This window comes from Anoplopoma fimbria, chromosome 6 (genome assembly GCF_027596085.1).
Source record: "Anoplopoma fimbria isolate UVic2021 breed Golden Eagle Sablefish chromosome 6, Afim_UVic_2022, whole genome shotgun sequence".
NCBI classification, from domain to species: domain Eukaryota; kingdom Metazoa; phylum Chordata; class Actinopteri; order Perciformes; family Anoplopomatidae; genus Anoplopoma; species Anoplopoma fimbria.
The window spans coordinates 16,980,611-17,001,413 of record NC_072454.1 but is presented as its reverse complement, the minus strand read 5'-3'; the positions used below and the strand labels follow the sequence as shown (position 1 = coordinate 17,001,413).

The following is a 20,803-nucleotide window of genomic DNA, read 5'->3' as shown; positions in this document are numbered from 1 at the left end:
AACAGGAATGCAGGTAAGCAGCTTTATAGGTTGCTTTACCTTACAGTTGTGTAAGACTGGGTAATCGAATTTGGCATGTGCTCAAAAAAATCCAACTGTCATCAAATACTGCATCGCAACCAAATCCTGGTTTATTCAATGAAGCTCAAGGACTGCTCACGTAATGGGGAAGGCGCCAGATAGAGGAGTTTGCAAGTCATGGTGAGAGGAGAAGCAATTGTCTAAAGAAAGGTGTGTTGGTAAAGGGAATATCTTTGATGTGGTGGGAACACACAGAAAAAATGATAACCAAGTTATACGACATTGTTGCAAGCAATACTGTCTTTGGGATAGGTGAACAGGTGTGTATGATAATTTGATAGGATTCATGGCAAGCCAGAGACAATAAAATCTGCTTATTAAAATCTCTAGAAATAATATATTTTGTAGTTTCGGGGTTATTTTTATGTGCTTTAATTAATTATTTGTGTTTTTATTTGAGCAAACCAGCTTGCCCCAAATTGCCCTTTGAGGGACAAATGAAGTATTTTTTAAATTTAATTAATTTAAAGTATCAGAAGGCCATTATCCTTTCCTCAGCACAACAAAGAAGCACACAGGTGTATTACTGGGCCCAGACTTACGTTTTCCAGAGCAGCCCAGCAGTAGCAGACACACCAGTTACCCCAGCCAGGGCTGCCAGCATCAGCCTCCTCTGGCTAGAGCCTCGCACTGCCCCGCTGTTGTAGCGCCGGGACAACTGCGCTAGCCCCAGCGAAACTGCGGACAACGCCCGCAAGCGGAACATTCTGCAGAGAAAAGATTAAAGGGCGTGGTGAAACACTCTTAACAGGACTGTACTGTACAAAAATTAAAAGACGGTCTACAATTTTGTCGTAGGAAATTTTGTCTAGCAAGTCATGATAGAAAAAAGGAATGAAAGATGGCAAAGTACTGCTTCTGATATTGCAAATATTGACAAATAGGCGGATAAAGCTGGTTAAACCACTCAACTGAATATTACATAGAAGCGCTGACATCGCCTTTCCGTCCTTCTGCTGTCATAAGCGCTGGAAGTCTTAAGTAAGGATTTGGAGAATTTGACTTTAAAACTAATTAACACTCATCTCAAGAGGCAAGGCTTAGAACAATAGCAGTGTACTCATGGGATCCATCTTCACACAGAGCTGCAGGCAAAACTGTACCTTCAAAAGTCAACGCATTAATGTCCTGGAATCCTCAAACACCTCAATTAATAAACAACAGAAAGCAAGGATAAAACTAATTGCGACCTGTGCAGCTAAGCTCCAGAACTTCATTTTCAAGCAGACTGTTGCTTCATTCATCTATGGGGCCACTGGTGTGTATCTGTAGCTCCCATGTGTGTACCAAGGATGGGACAGACAAGTTCATTCCATTGAATGCTCTGAAGCTGTCACGTGTCGATATCCTATTAACTTTTCAGACATCGATTTTCAAAGGGATTCAGTAGAAAGACAGCAGAAGACATGGCATATGCTAATTGGAGGGTTCGGCAGTCCATTACTATTGGGATGGAGGGGAACAGCTAGCTACCGGCACAGCATTCTGTGAGGCTTGAGACAGATGCTTAAAGACTGATGCCAAAGATTTTCAGTGAGACGAAAAAACCTTTTTAGTGAAACAGAAAAACCTTTAAGCACTTGTATTGTGGTTCTGAACATGCTTATTTGTTAGAAAAGGGGATACACTTAAAATTTTGGGTGATTTCTAGTACTTGTTCCTATGTGGTTTGAATGCACTCATTGCAAATCTCTTTGGACAAATAATCCACCAAATGATTCTGTAATATAACATAAAAACCAAAAACCATGAACAATTCGCCATATCTGTAAATAACAAAATTAAATGATGATTGGGTCAATCATTTCTAAAATCGTTTCAGAAATGCCACTATCGGGCTCTGAGCAAGAGCCCTTAAAACCAGCATCCAGTTATCATCAAGTCACTGGCATCCACCATTTTCTTGCATTTGTACATCCATAAAGCAAGGTACAACATTAGAAGTTTAAGAGTTTGCCATATTTATAACAAAATAAAAAGTTTATATAATGAATTTTAGTTGTCAGGGTCTCTCTCTAGAGATTGTTTCAGTCACTGTTATTAAGATAAATTATAAATGATTGTCCAAAATTGATCAGATCACTGAAAACTTTAAATATTAACTCCAACATCAAACCCTAGCAAATTATTTATTATATTTAACCTTTTTTTAACCAGGCAAGTAATTAAAAACTAAATCTTTACAGTGGTTGCCCTGCTTTAGTTTACATCCAATGCTGTCTAGCTGTTAGAATAAAGCCAGTCCAACAGCTCAATCCAGAATCCCATTGAGCCCTTTCAATCTAGGACCTGAAACTGACCTGGGACCTGGTAAACCAATATCGCTGTTGGTCATCAACATTGTCCACCACCTGACAGTTATATGTTGAGAGGCCCACAAGAGAAACATAAGCATTTAAGTTGTGTGAAAACTTCTACGTACTTGGACGACTTCATCCTATAAAAACAAAAAGGGACAGAAAAAGGAGTGGGCAGCCTCAACAGCCTGGGGCACTAAAATGATGTCTAATGCCTTCACATAAAACTAGTGATCCATTCCTCTCCGAAACATTAAACTTTGCAGTTCCTCTGTTGCTTGGGGATGTTTTCTGCCTCAGAGTGGTAAATAAAAGAGAAAGATGGGATTATTGTAAGGAGTACAAGCTCACAGAAAAAGAGAAGTTCTCATGTCTACCTTCTACTCCTCTAATTTGACACTTTTAAATTGCTTAGATTTTTAGGCATGTCTGTGATTTCCTTGTGATTTATGACAACTTTCTTACAAAGTAATTCATTCATTTAAATTGACAATATTTGAGCAACCCTCATTTATCCACTGTTTGGAATCGTTACCGGAAAATGTATCAGAATAAATCCAAATACATTTGACATACAGACAAAAGGTAATATTACTCAAAGGTTGGGCCTTTTGACAGGGTAGTGATTCACAAGATAGTTGGCCATTTTCACTGCCCATTTGGAATATCAATTGTTAAATCACAAGTGTTAACACTGTGTGTACTGAAGGGGAATTGCTCAAAAAGGTTACAAACCATTTAGCGAAGGTGTCACAAATTGATAATCCACACATGTTTATGGTGCAATGGCCTGAGCAGACCTGGCAACTCAGGTTTGATCAATTGCTCCTGCTGGAAAACTGGGGTCCAGAGACACCCAAGGGTGCTCCTGCTAGGTTAGGTAAAATGATGAAAGGCTCAATGTGATGATCCCCACCGGTGCGTTGGGTCTCTGACACCAACATTTACCATGGCACACAGTTAGAAATAGATAGAAGTATCCATCATTAACGTGGCAAATACATAGAGGTCAAAAACACGACGTTTATGGTAATATTAATGTGATATTCGACATGTCAGAGAGGGAACCTGAACCCCAAAAAGGTGCTCCCATGATTGACAAGGACCCCAGTGTTTTGTTTTTAGCCGTAAGTTGACCTCCTAGCCATCAGCTCGCAGTGATACAACGTTGGCGTTTAGCTGTCTGCGAACCAGCAACAACGTCATATGTTTCCAACGCCAGTCCCTGTGTAGTTTCACGTGTTAATGGTACTGTGACAGACCTCAGCTATCGAGTCCAGCAGTGCGAGGAGTGTTTGGTAGGGCAGCTAACGCTAGCTAGCGAGCTAGCAGCTAGCGTTAGCACAGTGTCTACTGTTAGCTCAGGGAGATGCTATTTCATCGGTCACACACAACTTCGCGTAGAGGCGGCACGGCTACTCACGTGAGCGACAATACAAACTCCAGTCAGTCCTAAATGATAACGTCTTCGTGGTTTGGTCTCTTGTGTCTGCAGAGATGGAGCGTCAGCAGCAGTTCCGTGTTAAACAACGACGTGCAGACGGCGGGGCGGGGCAACGCACCCCGCCCATCTCCGCTCAGACGGGCTGCGGTGCATGCGGTTACTGTGTGAATAGCCCAAAATCAAATGTCTATAACACCTGTAATGTCATTTCATAAATCAGCTGCAATAATGCAAGCTCCTATTCAGCACAGTCTCTCACCTCACATGAGAGCCGAATACTTCATGTGTAGAAGCTATATCGATCCAATCTGTTATTGTTGACATGCCATTGTATTGTATAGTATTTTATTTCAGATTACATTTTTTTTTAATGAATTAAATAGGATAACTATGAATCACACTATTATAGAATATTGAGCATTTGTTTTGAATGAATAAACAGTTTATTTTTTGGTAAGTTTTGATTTATACAGCGTTCACAGTTCTATTTCTGATTAAAAAAGAATATTCATTTCAATAACATAACTGAACTGAACTGGGAAAAAGGGGGTCTCTTCTGTCAGTCATACATGCCTTGGGTAAAAATGTATCAAATCTAAATGACTTGCCTCTTCGCTGTGTGCCAGTTCTAATTGTTGCCTTGAGTAAATATTTGCTGGCCTGAATACATAATGCGAAAAGAAAAGCTGGGGAGCTGCTAAGTGGAATGGGGATGTTTCATAGAAGACTGCAAGTTGCAGTGACTTGTCGCATCCAGTCAAAGTGCAGGTCAAATTTCAGCTTGATGTGACCGTATCAATGTTAATGAGGTTATGAATTAAGTTAAAATATATTACAGTACATTACAGCAGAGTCTGTTTGGCTGAGTCCGAACATCAGCTGGTTACTTTAAGAAGCGCCAGAAATGTCAGAATGTCTAGACATCAATAGAATATGTATAATATAATATAAATTTGACACTTATATTTGATCTTATTCATACTCCTCACATCCCTAAACTTCAAAGCAGTTTAAGTAAAAATGTATCTGTGTAAAGGGCAAACCCTCTCTGATAGTTTTCTGCCTTCATATTTTGTATTAAGTGCCACTGACAAGACAGACATTTTGAGCTGTAATCCCACTGGTCAAACACAACCTGGTAATTAATTATCCGTAACCTGCTTATCCTGTTAAGGATCGCGGGGAGCTGGAGCCGATCCCAGCTGTCATTGGGCGAAGGCAGGGTACACCCTGGACAGGTCGCCAGACTATCGCAGGGCTGACCCATGGAGACAGACAACCATTCACGCTCACATCCACACCTAATCAATTAACCTAAGCTGCATGTGTTTGGACTGTGGGAGGAAGCCGGAGAACCCAGAGAGAACCTTGGCTGACACTGGGAGAACATACACACTCCACACAGAAGGCCTGTCTAGCCAAGGAATTGAACCGGGAATCTTGCTGTGAGGCAACAGTGCTATTGGCCACACCACCGTCCAGCCCCAACCTGATAATATTTAGCCCTTAGCTCTTGGCTAGCTGGAATAACTGGACCCACCTGTACACAAAAATAGATCTCAATGAACAAATGCATGCAATCAGACCAGTAAATGCACATTTCTTAAGTTTTAAAAGCAGAAGGAGGAATGTTGGAAGCAGCCATACACCTTCTTTGCTCAGTGCGTCTGGGACTCCTCATTTAGCATGCAGTTAATAACAATACTTTTAATGTCATCCAACTTTGGTAGATTAATTTATCTTAAACAACATAATGTAAATACACCGCTACTGCATTGCTTTGCTGTATCAGATCAACAAATGCTTGTCACACTTTGTTGGGCGTGTTGCATAAAATAAGCAGTTTTGATGGCTTTACATTGGTTCAAATGTAATCTTATTACAAATTACTGTCTTTACTAATCACTTTTTTCCAACATCTTCTATTAAAGCAATATCTCTCTCTCTCTCTCTCTCTCTCTCTCTCTCTCTCTCTCTCTCTATCTCTCTCTATTCCTCCTTTTTTCAATAGTCGAAGCTACTTAACTGTGCCTGCAGAGCCCTTTCAGTGCAGGTTCATTAATACAAGCAATTTATCACAGGGCCACACAATATGTAATTGTCAACTATTGAAATTTCATTTTGAATTTGAATAGCTTTACAACAGTAATAACCTCAGCATGGTCTTGGTGTCCAAAATGGCAGTGCATAATTATCTTGTTCAAAGCCATTCATCTTGTTCACAATCGCTATGTCAGTCTTTTATTTTTCTCATAAATATGCATAACACAATCCAGATTGGTTCTTTAAATTGTCCAAAAGACCGGTTTAGATATTGGAACTAATCAGCACCCCATAGGCCAGCACTCTGGTAGACATGTTGGAACATAATCGCTGCTAAAGTATTCATGACAAGAGTGTTCTGCAATCTGTCACCATGTCCAGGGTGTCTTTTCATGGTGTAGGGTTCAGGGTCTTGGCCTATAAGAAGTTAGGCATAAACTAACTGAGTCGTGTAAACCTTAAATGAGACCCCAGCTTTCTCTCTTTCCACCCCCTACTTCCCATTTGTCTGACTTTATTTGGGTTGAACGTCGTGCATATAAGGTGACTGTTCACCCTGCTGTCTTTGTGTTGCATTGCAACAGTAATCTTAAAAAAGCATTCCATGCTGATTACATCCATCCTGCTATTGTGGCGGTGCAAAGGTGGCAAAGGAGATAAAACTTGCCTGCAGAAGAGCCTCTTCTGCTCAACTGTTTTAGTACATAATGACAGTGTTGCTTGCCCTGTGACTTGTGTTAAGGTGAAGGGGGTGTCTCACTCTTGAGTGCTACATAATGAACACATATTTTAATCCGTACGGGAGTGCTAGCTTGCTGTGTTTCTGCGTGCACCAAAGATAAGTCCGCAGCTGAGCTGCTTTGTAGAATGAAAACTACGGTGAAACTTGATCCACAAGCTGTACCTCTGTATAATGGTGAAAGATGGCTCAAGTTAAGACCTGCAGACAACAGCAGGCTCAAGTTTCAGCAGTCATTTTGCTGTGTGGTGTCTGTGAGCCGTCATATGTGTAACAGTAAGCAAGAAAAAGAAAGGCAGCATACACTACCTGATTAGGTCTGTGTTTACATTATGTAGTATCTGATTGGTGGTGTGATGAAATAGAAGTTACACACCCCTGCATGCTTGCTTTGGCCATTGCCTTTTTCGAAGAACCATGGGAGGGGCATGCATGCACAGCTCTTCTTGTGCTCAATTCATCCATTTCTGACCTTGAGATATGGGTGCAGTTCTATCTCTTCTTTTTTCACAGTCTGTAGACAACTGGAAATCAACTCCAAATCAACTTTGGACAGCCTCTTGTTTTTTTACTACAGAAGTTGAATATTGATGCCACCAGTGTTTCATCCTATTGTTGTATATCTGCACTATTACTATTTATCTTTATGGTGGGAAATTGCTGATTTCATACTTATATTTAGTTTAACAATAGTAATGCAGTTGGTACTGCATGTAGACAGACTGTTTGTTTAATTTGTATAGTTACTTTTATATTAAAGTGTTTTTGTTTTTCATGAACTTTTTCCCCATGAATAGTAATAAGATGAGTATTGAATTGAATCCAAATGCTTTAATCATTTAACATATTGTGTAGCTTGCATCAGAATCCAACAATTTCAGATACTGAGGTCTGATGTAAGTAATTACCCTTTGCATAGCTTCTTTTTATGAGCTGAATACACTGATTTAACGTTGTAAATCATGCAAAACCTCACATATCTTAAATGACTCGATGGAATCTTGTCACCTTACTGCAGCTTCTCTTGTTTGCAGTGCTGACATACCATATGCACACACACACTTTAATGGTACAGTCATAGCAGTATACTGTAAAAGTTTATGTAAACCAGTGCCTGGTAGTATTTGGCACCTCTCAAAGAATCGCTTTGAGAATCGGTGCAGCCTCGAGGACGTGTCCATGGCTGTAAATTTGCATTTAAATTGCATCGGCCACACAGCTTGATGCACTGCACCTGAAGAAGTACAGAAAGAAACTGGGATGAGTTCTGGAGCAATGGCATATTACTACTGCATTTCACAAACAAACAGAAGACAAGCACAATCAACAGCAAAACAACCAAATCTCTATTTCCCTTTTTACCTTATTTCTTATTTGTCTATTTCTTATTCTCTAAAGCTTGAGCCATGATATGAGGGCATGTTATCGTATGAATCATACAGTAAAAGTTACAAAATTTGTTTGCTCTTGAATATTAACAATTCAAGAGTAACTACAGGATATACTATCTGGTTTCTACCTTGATCAATACAGGTGTGGCATGGTATTGTATGGCAGGCAGGTCAAAGATTAAAGAGAACATGTTACATTCCACTAAGGGGAGTCTCCTTGACATTCATTGACCTAACGGACCCATTAACACTCCTCTTACCTACATTTGCAGTGGTTGAGTGATTCTGGAGAAAACAAAACAAATTATTCTTGACTGCTCAACCTCATGTTCTGCTGTTTGGGGACCGACACACCGAAAATGCTTGTACATCAGGAAGTAGCCCGTACTGTTTAAAAGATACTGAAGATCATTGCAATTAGATGTGATTGTGTAGGGCTACTCTTTTGGGACATAGTCACAAGAGTGAGTAAAGGACAAGCTAATATTAGACATGGTAATAGAGGAATAGATGGTGGAGCCTCTGACAGCACGTCTGCCAAGATGTCCCCTAACACATTTAGAAGTTATATTGTCTTTTGAGATAGCTGCAAACCTTTTAAGTATAACACTGCTCTGTAAGTGCCAAGTTTTGTTGTGGTTGCAGTTGAGCAAGTGGGTATACATATGAAAACTTATTTTAAAAATAAACTTAACTTAACTTGGCTGAATGCAGATATTGTTCAGGAGTTTAAGTTTGTATGTGTTTTTATAGCAATCCCTTTTATAACCAAGTAGGGACTAACAAAATAACTGAAAAAATAAGAAACTAAATACTGAGTTTGTAGTGGTGTGTTTTATTCTCCTATATGTATTTTACTATTGGGAGTTGGTGGTACCCAATACTAAGGAAATACCTGTTTGTTTTTTTCTATGTACTGCTGATTGGGTTCACCTCATTTATCTTGCAGTATCTTCCCACTGACATACTGTTAATAGACATTGTAGATACAGTGTTGGAACAGGAAGCCCTGATTTAATTTATCTTTCAGTTTGTGTTTAATATTATATCTAGTAACCTAAAATGTAGTAAAATTAGACTTCTACTCATTGTACTTTCAAATACACCACTTTACACCACTGTCCTTTTGTCTACTAACACATTTGTGCACACTTGTGTGATTAATGTACATTTTTGTACGACAATCGCAGTTTTGTGACCTGCAACAGAGAAGCTGAGTTATGTGTTGTTGTTTTTTTTCTGTTAGTTGCGACAAATGACATGCAGTCCCGTGCATGCCTGCCTGCCTGCCTGCCTGGCTGCCTGGTTTGAATTAGCCAGCACAAAAGTGGTGTGTGTCTTTGCATACTGGTGCAACACTGGGCATGTGTATGAACCTCGTAGTCCAGCCCCGCAAACCCGCCCACCACCACCACCACCCCTCCCTCTTCCCCTTCGGTGCGTCTCGGTCCGCCCGCAGCAGTCTCCTTTCCGGTGAGGTTTCACTACAGAGATGGCTGCGAAAGTGTGCAGATCAGTACTCCTGTTGTCCCGGAGCAGCGGAGCGGTGGCCGGCAGCCTCCCCGCACTTGTTGTCTCTTCGCAGCGACATCATCAGCACATAGGACCGGTAAGTCCCAGGACGTCTGTGCACACAGGGGAGGGGGGGAGAGAGAGAGAGAGACAGAGAGAGAGAGATAGAGTGAGAGAAAGAAAAGGTGTAGGACCGGGCGGGCAGGCTGGACCGGAGAGAGGGAGAGGGAGAGGGAGAGGGAGAGCAGGCGGCGGTGGCGGCTGGGCTGGCTAAGGAAGTAAAGCTAACTAGCCTCAAGATTTTCCGTTCATGTCTTTTTCTTCAGATTGCGGCTTGACCGAAATGTGAGGCACTAGATGAGTCATGCTATGTCTCCCGGCCCGGTGTCGTGTGGGACGTAGAGCTTTGACAGAGGCAATGCAGGGTTTTTTTTCTAGTTTTTTTTTTTTTTTGAAGCCCATCAACACCCCACTGCTGCTGCCCCGCCGTTTACTGTGACCAACCCTCAGACACTCTGCCCCGCTTTCACACAATGCCTCATATCTCTCGTGTCCTTCAACTTTGCAGGCATATTTTTTATTTTTATATATATATATAAAAGCCAGTCCTGATCTGGTTGTTTTGTGTGCATTTGAATGCAATCCAGTTTAAGATGTGGGGTTGTGTCTGCAGTAGATGTTGGGATTGGTCTGATTATCGACGGGAGGGGATGGGGGTGTCTTATTTTTGGGGTGTTTGACGTGAGCAGCAGAAGGCTGCAGCTTCAGGAATGGTTTGGTTGGATGACAGTCCATGACCGATGGTTCCCCTCATCTATCTTGCTTCTACATGGTGGTGTGTGTGTGTGTGTGTGTGTGTGTGTGTGTGTGTGTGCTGCAGCGTCTGTGTGTGTTGGTGCAGCAGAAAAACTGAACCACTGCCCAGAGCTACAGAGAAAAAAAAACTACAGTTGTACCAACCAGCGAGTGATAGAGATACTCACTCACTGTTTATTCAAACATATATGAGACTTCCCAGGAACATGGAAGCTCACACTTGGATGATGTCAGACTCTCCAGCCAGACTGCTGTTTTTCTCCCCTCCTTGAGGGTGTTTCCCCATCTAGCTGGGAGATCCTGGGTTTTCCTGCAAACACATGCAGGTCCTTCTCAGCCTCCAAAAAAAATGCTCACAATAACCAGAGCATAAATGTGTTAACACCAAATGGTTGCACATCCTGTTCCTACCCCTTTGACCCACTGCCTCTGCTCAAAGTCGGAGCCTTTACGGCAGCTGTCTGAGGAGGGAGGTGAGGCACAGGATGGACTAGAATACACAAGAATGAGGAAGTCATTGCAGCACAGAGCAGAACGTCCCCCTTCACTGTAGAGTGCTGCGGTTATAATTTGTGAGGTTTCTTTTACCAGCATTGTTTCCCCTCTCTGTTTTACTCTCTATTTGTCTTGTGATAACCTTTCACTGGTTCTTTTGTGTTTTTTGTCTTACTCCGTCCTCCTTATACAAACACTCACACACTTCCAAGGCCCTGTGAAATTAAATGAGGCTCCCCATCCTGTGATCCAGGCCAGCCTGGAGGTTAAGTAGTTGTCAGAATGGACTCACTTGGTCCACATCTCCACACTGTCCCCTGGTGCTGTCGCCCACTGTGATCTATTACAATAGAACTCATTTACCCCCGTGGGGAGGGGTTATATTCTCCCATCTTCTTCGATACGTAGGCCTATTTAAACCTTAAATGATTTAGCAGGGTGAGTTGCAGCTCACTGTGTCTCAGCAGAGTTGGCCCTAATACATTTTCATTTTATTTCAGCCTGCACAGGTAGTAGTTCTGTTTGCCTGTCATATTGTGTCTTCGTCCATTGAAGCATTGCTGCTGCAGCTCCTAACGTGGGCCTGTCACCGTGTGACAGTCAAGCTTTAATTAAGCATCTAGTGTCTGTTAACAAGACATGTAGGACACAAATTTGCTGTCTAGAGCTCCATTTCAAGCAGTGAGCAGACTAACGGTTCTGACCGCTGCTTCAATAACGTGGTGCAGCAGAGATGGGTCAACTCTCCAGGGATGCAAAGCAGAGCGTGGGCTTCAAGGCTCACATTTAACCTGCACCAGATTACTATTGAGTCAGCTGTCACATAAAGAAGTATGGCAGGCGAGTTGAGTCATTGCAAATCAACAGTGCTTGTAAAAGGGCTATAAATCAAAGGTTGAAGATGTGTTTGCTATAGTATAAGCAACTGAGTTAATATTTACATATGTTGTGTCCAAAATATAGGTTGAGCTAAAAAAAAAAAATGAAAGTGAATGACGTTCATGTTTTCTTAAGGTATTTATTTCTTTTTAAGGAGATTTGTCAATTAAAGCTGAGCAGTTGGTGGCTGTTGTGTTTGAGGCCAGGGGGTCGAGGCCCGCTCCTGGCTTTTAATCCAATCAGTGTAGGAGTAAACTAATTTATCCCTGCTGCCTTCACAGGCTCCGTACTGAAATTATCCAGATTAGTGTGATAAGAGAGTAACTGTCAGCTTGTGGATGTTGTCTGTTAGAACGTTGATAAGATGGTTGAATGATGGATAAACCTGTCCACTCAGGCCGTTTCATGAATGTATAATCCACATTGTGCGGAGGACCAAAGGGTTTGACATGAAATGATCAATGAAGTGTAACATTAGCTATCATTCATTTGGTCAAGTCTAAGTCATTATTCCATTTTTCACATGATTGACAGGTGCATGACCCTCTCCTGTATCTAATATAACTGATGGCATTTGAGCTCTAAAGCTGGATTGGCTGTATATGATAATGGTTTATGATGATGGCAGATCTTATCATTTCATGTCAGGTACCTTAATGGAAAGGAACCTTGATAATCTTTGGTCAGTGCAGCTGCTCTCTCCATCTTTTCATTGATATTGGATTGCTCTCTGTACACAGAGGCAATTTTAATGGGCATGAAGTGCAACTTAGAGGGTTTTCTGTTGTGGGTGAGAAAATTGATCGTTTTCCTGCAGGGGTTCATACACTCCTGCTAGGCAAAGTGATACGATAGAATATCAGTCGGTCAAAGATATGATTGCAAAAATGATTGATTCTTGACTGGATTTTCCATTCTGGCCATATGCCATGTTCCTCCTTCTTGTCTTTACATGCTAACATTTTCCACATTAGCATACAGTATAAACTGGCTTGGATAAAGGGACACTTACACCAACTGTACAGTATGAATTAACTGCTTTATGAAGTGCTTTTTTACTTTACAGTAAAAGACGTGAAGAAACAAACCAGTGCGGCCATCTTGGGCCTTATGAACGGGGAAAGAAATAAGAAATTTATGGAAGGATCATTTAAAAAAAAAAAAAATAAGATCAGGAATATAATACTCTACAACAGAAATAGTGTAGATAATTAGACATCACTAATTTGCACATTGGTTAAGCTAAGTCTGGTCTTGGACAAATATTCATGCATATATTCATTCAGAAACATCAGAGTGTAACTCTGCTTTTAGCCAGTTTCATATCTATCCCCACCAAGTTGAACAACTGAATAGTTCAGTCCACAAGTGACTGCCCATCTCCTCAGTGTTTGAATTAGTTTCAGATAGTGGGCTGCAGAGCAATAAACAGGAAATAGAGGAGAGACAACCTATCTTGTAACCCCAGCCAGGCACATTGGACCAATGTCCAGGAACAGAATGACTGCATTTCCCTATCTCTGTCCTTTGTTTTGTTGGTAAAGTGCCTCCCTCATAGTACTGCTGGTTGTGCTCATCTGTTTGTGCGTGGGCAGCGGGATCAGAATAAAAGGTAAGGTGAAAGGTGGACTTATATTAAACATGCCGAAATTAATTATCTGATCAACATCACAAGTATGCTGTGTAACCCACCATTCTTGTCATTCCTGATTTTAAAAAAACAACAACAAGAAAACAGTGGAGAAATTTTATTGTGAGGAAAAATTCTACTTGCAAAAAATATGCAGCAGTAGAGAAAACATTTACAAATTAACATTTGGTATAGTATAGAAGCAAAACTTTTCTCTTTTAGATAAAGGTCCTAGAGCAACTCGGCCGGTAGGCATGCACCCTGAAAGCAGCACATGCAGCCTCCAACATGTTTGGAATTTGTAACTGGCTACTTGGCCTTGTTGGAACAGGGTAAGTCATGACATCTCATGGCAGTGTCGTGAAAATGCCACAAATTGTCTCGCCATCCTACAGAATGACAAGTGTGTTTTGTCATCTTATTTGAGTGGTGAAACGCTGACAGCTTTAGTGGCTGTGTTTCTGACAGAGCTCCTGTCAGCTCACACACCAGCCAGCGTGTTTCCAGTGTCCGCTATGGTCTGAGTGTTGTATGGCTGACCTGGCAGGAAACTGAGAGTGATGCATTTGTTCTGCTGCATCCTTTTTTGATAGTTTTTCATCATCTTTCTCACTGTTTCCAATGCAATTAGGTTGCCGGATCTGAAAGATGATTGAGCAGACGCCTGAGCGTTCAGTGTTAATATACAGTAGTTCTTGGTGAAATAAGTACTGCAAACTTTGTTGTTATTGTATAGAAATGATAATCACATTACAACATGTCATGGCGAAACAGCTTCTACTGCAGGTATTTTCACACATGCACCGTGAACAGCTGTGCATTGTGTCACTATTTGACTGCATCTTTTTAGCTGATTCATGGGCATATGGAGAAAAAACTCTCTTTGCCACTGTCTAGGCTCTGCTTGATCTCCAGACATATGCAAGAGCGTGTCCTGTTTCCCCTGCGCTTTCTTCTTCTAATTTCCCTGTGCTCTCTGAGTCCGTCACATTGCAGCACCTGCTCGGCACGGTAACCTTTCTCACGCTCACCAGCTGTTTGCCCTGTGGTCGAAAAACAATAGTCCCGGTCAACTGGTTCAGTATTAGTATTTTATATTTGTATTTATTAGTATTCAGCAACCCTGGCTGCTATAATCCCAACCGTCTCCTTGTTTTTATAGACAGTACAGTTATTATTCTAATGCTGTGACTTCCTTGCGAGACTTTTGGGTGCCACATGCATCTGTACTCTGCTGTCCATTATAGAGATGCAGTAGCATTGTAAATGGATGAGACAATTGTGATGGACAAAGTCCTCATTAGTACTCTGGAAGGGATTTCACCCTTGAAGTGGCAAATGACTGGTGAACTTCTGCTGTTGGCGTAGACTAATTAGCTGCTTCCCATGTTTCTGTGTGGCCTGGCGTGTCTCCAGTCAAGTCTGAAAAGGACATTAAACTAGGCCAACGCGTGTAATGTGATGATGGATGGAGGCAACGCTTGGTTGCCCCCTCTCATCTCTGGGATGTTGCACTGGTGGCGTCCTCTGCCAGGAGGGCAGGTGAGTAGTACCTGAAGGGCCACCAGCTGCACACGGCCTTTCACGGCATTAGATATGAGATCGGGCTCATTATTGTGACAGCAGAATTAATCTGCGGCAATCCCGGGTCCAAATGAGCAGTGTACATTAGACAGGGCAGATTTGGCTTGTATGAAGGTCAGCTTGTCCCAGATGATCTGTCAAGGAATGTGCGACAGTTATGGGAAAGCATTTCCTGATTGAGGTGGTTCTGCTGTCCTTTTTTGTGGGTCAGTGGGTCCAGAGCAGTTAATCTCAGCCACACAGAGAGAAGCACCGCTCCTATGGAGTATTGCACTACTAAGTATTGCTGTTTTGTATAATGCTGTATACAGTATTCATTTTTGCAGTTTAGATATCATGTATGTACTAGTTGTGTTGTTGTGGGCTTCCATGGACTTGGAGAGCATGTTTTATTCTTTTATTATATTGTAACATTTAATTTGCATAAAACCTTGGTCAAAAATTACACATAAGCAAAGAAATTACAAGATGAGGGGCAGAGAAGTAGTTATATCTGCAGGCCAGATAACCTTAGAAGTAAGATGACCTTGAATTCAAAGCAACCAATGTGTGGTGATGGTAATATCTCACCTGAGAGTCCTCATGTAGTTTTCTACCTTTCTTCTTGTTGGAGGTATACTCCTACCGGCTCCTCTCAAAGTGTCGGCACACTAAAATTCTCTCCTCGATCATTTTAGCGAGAAAAGGGACAAGATGCATTTGCTTCCCGTCGCAAATTGATCCCACCTTGTTTTCTTTGCAGAGTTCAGTTTGACAGAACTTAGCCCTGCAAAATATCAAGACTCTCCAATACCAAGCTAATTAGCGAGAGGGTGTCGTAGTCGACCTCTCCTTCAGGAAGTATCGATTGTTTATACCCTTGATTATTCAAGTTCATGGTGAATGAATACAAGCGGCAGAGTAGGGCGGATTCTGGCTGAGTGCAGGGACATTGACACAGTGGGGTTGTCACTATTAAGCCAGTGCAACGTCTATAAGCTGCAGATATTCCTTCTTGGGGAAAGCCAATTCATGGAGTCAATATTAAATAGACTTTATGTACTAGTAAAATATGTAATCTGATGATAGTGTGATGAGCTTCTCATATCAGCCCATTTAAGGAGCTTTATTCTATGACCCCATTATCTGCTCCTACTTATCTCCAAGCTGCTTCTTTATTTAATTGAAAATGATATGACACAGTATATTGAATGACACATCCATAAATTACAATTGTTATGTTTAAAATAGGGATGCACCAATCTGGATTTTTCAGTACCGATACAGATAGTGATACCAGGACTTTGGGTATCATCTTATGCAGAGTACAGATCAGTTACCAGTGTTTAATTAAAAAGCTGTATTCCTCACAGTGTGGAAGTGACTGGGACCATTGATTGATGTGTGAATATTGCTCTCCTAACTCTGTAAAACAAAATATATAACAAATAAGTACAGGATATACATTTATTGAATTGTTATTTATTATTAAGATAATAAATTGCATACCATCAACTTGGTAAAAAATATTCAAAATTAAAAGGGATAGAAATTAAGTGTTCAAAATTCAAAATTGTTCATGCAGCAACAAAATGGTCAAAACTATTACAGGATTTAAAATCCCAGTATATATTGTATATAGTGTCGGCCCCTTTGACACCAATGCTATATTTTAGTCAATATCGGTCGATATCCATATCGGTGCATCCCTAGTCTAAAATGGAAAACTATCAAATCAGGGCAGTTCATCCAAAGGAGAATCATGGCTGTAAGAGAGAACAAACTGGATTTGCTGTCGACAGCTAGGCTGTTAATTGGAATTGGTTACATTTTGTATGAATGAGTGCTGTTTTGCTGATGGAATAATGGCTGTGTTTTTGTTGAAAGGAATCCTGGGATTGTGTGATGTGAGGATTCCCTCGGCCTCAGTCTAACCTCTTTCACTGGGCTGCTTCTCATTACAGCTCCCCATCTCACTGCCAGCACAACCGAAAGGATTATTGTACATGTCTAACTATAGAGCACAATTCGCTTGGAAATGTGAGTTTTACTCTGAAGGCCATTGCCCTGTTTAAATTAGTAGTTGCGTAGGTTAAAAAATGCTTGATCTATTTTATTTAATTTTTCTTGGTAAAACTGCCAATTTTAGAATAGCTGTGAATATCAGCACCCTCTCAAATATAATGGCCACTGTTTTTAGAAGAATACATCTAATTAGATCTTTCATATATGATGGTGAGGCAGGAGCATTTAGGATCCCTGAGTTTGAGTTTGAGTATAATTACTCTGTAAATTATTTGTGCATGCATATAAGTCACTCAGCTGGAGGAGTAAGTAATACATTACTGGGACATAATACAGCGCCATTAGGTTGAAGTTTAACCAAAATAGCAGTCGAACCTTGAAAGCCAAATAAAGTGCACAAATTACTAAACAGTTCACTTTCAAAGTTGACCCCTGCAAACTTAAACCCAAACTTAAACACACACACACACAAGCTCGTAATTAGTCCTTTTGTTCCTGCTGGATCGACTTACTTGGTTAATGGAAGGAGGGCTTGACATTTTCTAGTTTGTAAGACCTTTTTAGGCCTGCTGATTTGAGAGTAGGGGCCTGATAAAGCTAGTTGATCTCTTGGGACAGATGAGGCTGCTCTGCTGGAGAGAAATCTGCATGCATTTCAGAGTTCATCTGCATTGTGAAATATGCTGGTGTTAGTTTACCAGGGAGATGGGGGCTTTGCTGGTCATGGTTAAACAGGATTTATGGAGGGCTGTGACATCATCCTTGTGTTGAGGTCATTGTGGCTACTGGGAGTGTGGACTTGAGGGGCAATCTCCCTCCATGGCGGCTTAGTGAGGCCTGTTGCCAAGCAGGCTGCCGTTTGTTGTTTCTTTTTAGGGTCGGCTCACTTTGCTACCCTGGATGGATGGCAGGCATTAGTTACAGCCGTCATATTAGGGCTCGTGTTAAAATACATATGTGTATATACTCCACACTTTGTGCCAAGAGCAAATCAATGCAGCGAGCTGCTTTGTCATGTCTCCTTAAAAGGGTATTTAAGGGGAAATCACACATTCTCTTGATCAAAGCAAATTCAAAAGATGTACAATGACTTAAAAAGAGTATATATTCTTAATAAGGATATAGCAGCATAACATTGTATTACCTTCTCCACAATATCTAGAAATGTGGTTATCTGGATTTTTCAACCACTGATGACACTAAGGATTAATTTGTGCACAGACTTGAGGATGCATATGCTAAACTTCTGTTTATTTCATGCTATTTCACTGCTCTAAAGTTGGTGGCAAAAACATGCCAAGTTATGTAGTATTGCACCAGTGAAGGTAGGGGAAAATTAGGTTGCTACCTAACAAATATCATGAATTATTTCTAAAAGTGGACTATTCAAATGTTTTATGAGGAAGTGAACACATTCAACACATTACGCTTGAACACTATCACTACTATCAATTGATCCTGCTACCTTTTTCAAGAGAAATTCCAATAATTCTGAACTAGTGATGATGTTTCCTGGTTCATCATGCCCAAACGAGGCAACACCACGCTCACCCCCTCCATCCATTGTTGACTGAGCAGTCGTGTGAATGACAGTCATGCTGTTATGGCTGGTATAGACGATAAAACGAAAGTTTCTTAAATAACCAAGGTTCTATGAATTAAGAATGAGATGGTGTTCGACTGTGGGTTTACATGCCCTCGATCATGAGAATTCAGCACGCTCATAACAAAAATAAACAGGTCTTTTAAACATGAAATAACTGCGTATCCCAGTAGGCAAACAGAAATAAGTGGTTGCTTGGCAGCTGCTCAGAGACGACATGTGGTCTGAAAGGTCATGACAGGAAACAGAATGTCTGCCACCTGCAAACCACATAGTATACTGGAGTGAATAAGGCTCTGATTTCCCTTCTTGTGTCTCCGGATGCATCGTGTCCCGATTTTTGCTGACTCACAAAACTTTACCAGTATTCTTCCTCTCAGCTATTCCAAATTCGCCTTTCCAGCCTGCTCTCTGCCTGAAATGACAACCTCATAACACAACCAGAAGTAAAATTGAGTTTGATCAGACTCCAAGCACTTGCAGGGAGTCAAAGAGCCGCAGAAAGCAAGACTCTGTTCGGCCTGGCGCCCAGTTTGTTTGCACTGTAATTACCCAGGTTGTAGCAGTGCCAAGGTAGACACGAGCACACTAGGGGATTCACCATGGAGAAAACAAACAAATATGCACATCTCAGACAGACAATTGACTCTCAGCCCTCAAGTCCCATTGTGTTATTTGTAATGATTAGCTGGACCAAGGAGACAAGCCAAACATGTCTCGCTCATGTTATGACGAGCTCCATCACGACCCAAGCTGAGTGCCTTTTGGTGTTCAAGCACAGTTTTTTGCTACTCTGCAAGGTGAATATTCTCATAGCTTTCCTCTCGATAGGAGGCCGGTCTCCTCTGACTACTTAACTGCTAGTTTTAAATGAATCAGGGGTCTGAGCTTTAAGCCTTGTCTCTTCTAATTAACTCCTATATCAACAGTGGATCAGTGGCCGGACACACACGTGGAATAAGCATGCCTGTTTCAGAGAGCTCAGCTGAGGTTGTATGGGAGAGGAGGGGGAGGGGTCAGATATGCGGCATGATGGTGGTGGTGGTCTTGGGGGATACGGCTGCCTTTTGCTGCCTCAGCACTCTGGATCCTCGTAATTTTAATGTTATTCTATTTGTCTGTGTGGACTGGAGGTTTCGACCAGATAATCCTATTAGATTCAATTTTTTTCTTGCAAGCATTGAGAGGCCATATGTCCAATATGTTAATGTAGTATTACTGTTGACTGAATGCCCTTCTGCATATTCTTAACTTTCCATTCACCTAAACCGAGTGATTTAATCTCAGTTGCTTTTTTGTCACAAAACAGCTTTACATCATGAGAGAAATGATCCGTAGCGGCATGCAGTTTCCATATCTACTCTAAATGCTGTAACATGACTGTACAGTTGGTGCATCTAATGAGTTTAATCACTGCTTATCTGCTTATGTCTAGTTGAGCCACATTTACTTAATACAAACAGAGATACTGCATTAAAGGAATTGCTACCTTATTATAAAATGTAAAGAAAAACCTTTTAAAATGAATAAATATATTGTCATTTCACCAAAATCCACAATGACCAATCCATCACGGCATATTCTAAATCACTGTGCCCTGCCTTATAAAGGTGGTGTTCTGCCTTCTTGTGTGTGAAAGTCAGAAAGGACTTAGTGGGGAAGATGTGTGTGAGAGATAAAATCTTGTCACTGCTCATTTCACCTCGGGGAAGCAGGGCAGTAAGCAAATTGCTTATGTAAATAGCTCGGCTCCTGTAATCTTTTGTTGATGAGGTTATGTGACAGCATGATATGGAAGATTTTGAAAAATTCTCCTGTTCTTTGGCTTAAAAGAGCTTTTAACTCTTGACTCACAGCCGTGTCAGGGCATCCATCCAAAAGAAGATATCCAGTAACAAAGCAGCGGCAGCAGCACTACAGACATGGTAGTGTTTGATTAAAATGATGGCGACTCTTGATCTCGTTAGCAGCCATTGAGAGTGAGTGTTTTTGTTAATGAAAGACGACAGTCATAATTGTTGTCCTGGGTCGCTGAGTTAACGCCATGCTGTTTGTAGGAGCTCCTCTTTATGGTGCGACTGCAGTGTGGCAGTAATAAGCATGACACTCGTGTAGGCTAACGCTAATGAGCGCTATCTCCATGATTGGGGAGGATTTTTCCCTTGAGCCTTGACAGTGTTTTCAGACTGTGACTGTTTCTTCAAAGGCACTGAGGCGAAGGTCTCCTTGCAGCTCTTTGAATAAGCTGAAACTGTGCTTCAGGTGTGCTATAGCTGTTCTAGTCC

General features: G+C 41.3%; 2 protein-coding genes across 3 annotated transcripts in view; one reads left to right on the top strand and one right to left on the bottom strand.

Annotated features, from left to right (window-relative positions):
• Window positions 1-3,910, bottom strand: part of micu1 (mitochondrial calcium uptake 1) — a 30,773-nt gene extending 26,863 nt beyond the window's left edge. The window contains exons 1-2 of the mRNA XM_054599737.1: window positions 3,802-3,910; window positions 624-788 (exon numbers count right to left, since the gene is read on the bottom strand). Of these exons, the coding sequence (XP_054455712.1) occupies window positions 624-787 (164 nt within the window). The 5' untranslated portion in view covers window position 788; window positions 3,802-3,910. The remainder of the gene's footprint in view (window positions 1-623; window positions 789-3,801) is intronic.
• Window positions 3,911-9,420: 5,510 nt separating this feature from the next.
• mcu (mitochondrial calcium uniporter) overlaps window positions 9,421-20,803 on the top strand; it is a 50,077-nt gene continuing 38,694 nt past the window's right edge. Inside the window, exon 1 of one of the 2 annotated variants that reach the window (XM_054600178.1) lies at window positions 9,421-9,604. In XM_054600178.1, coding sequence (XP_054456153.1) covers window positions 9,488-9,604 — 117 coding nt within the window. In that variant the 5' untranslated portion in view covers window positions 9,421-9,487. The remainder of the gene's footprint in view (window positions 9,605-20,803) is intronic. The other variant, XM_054600177.1, reaches the window with a different exon arrangement.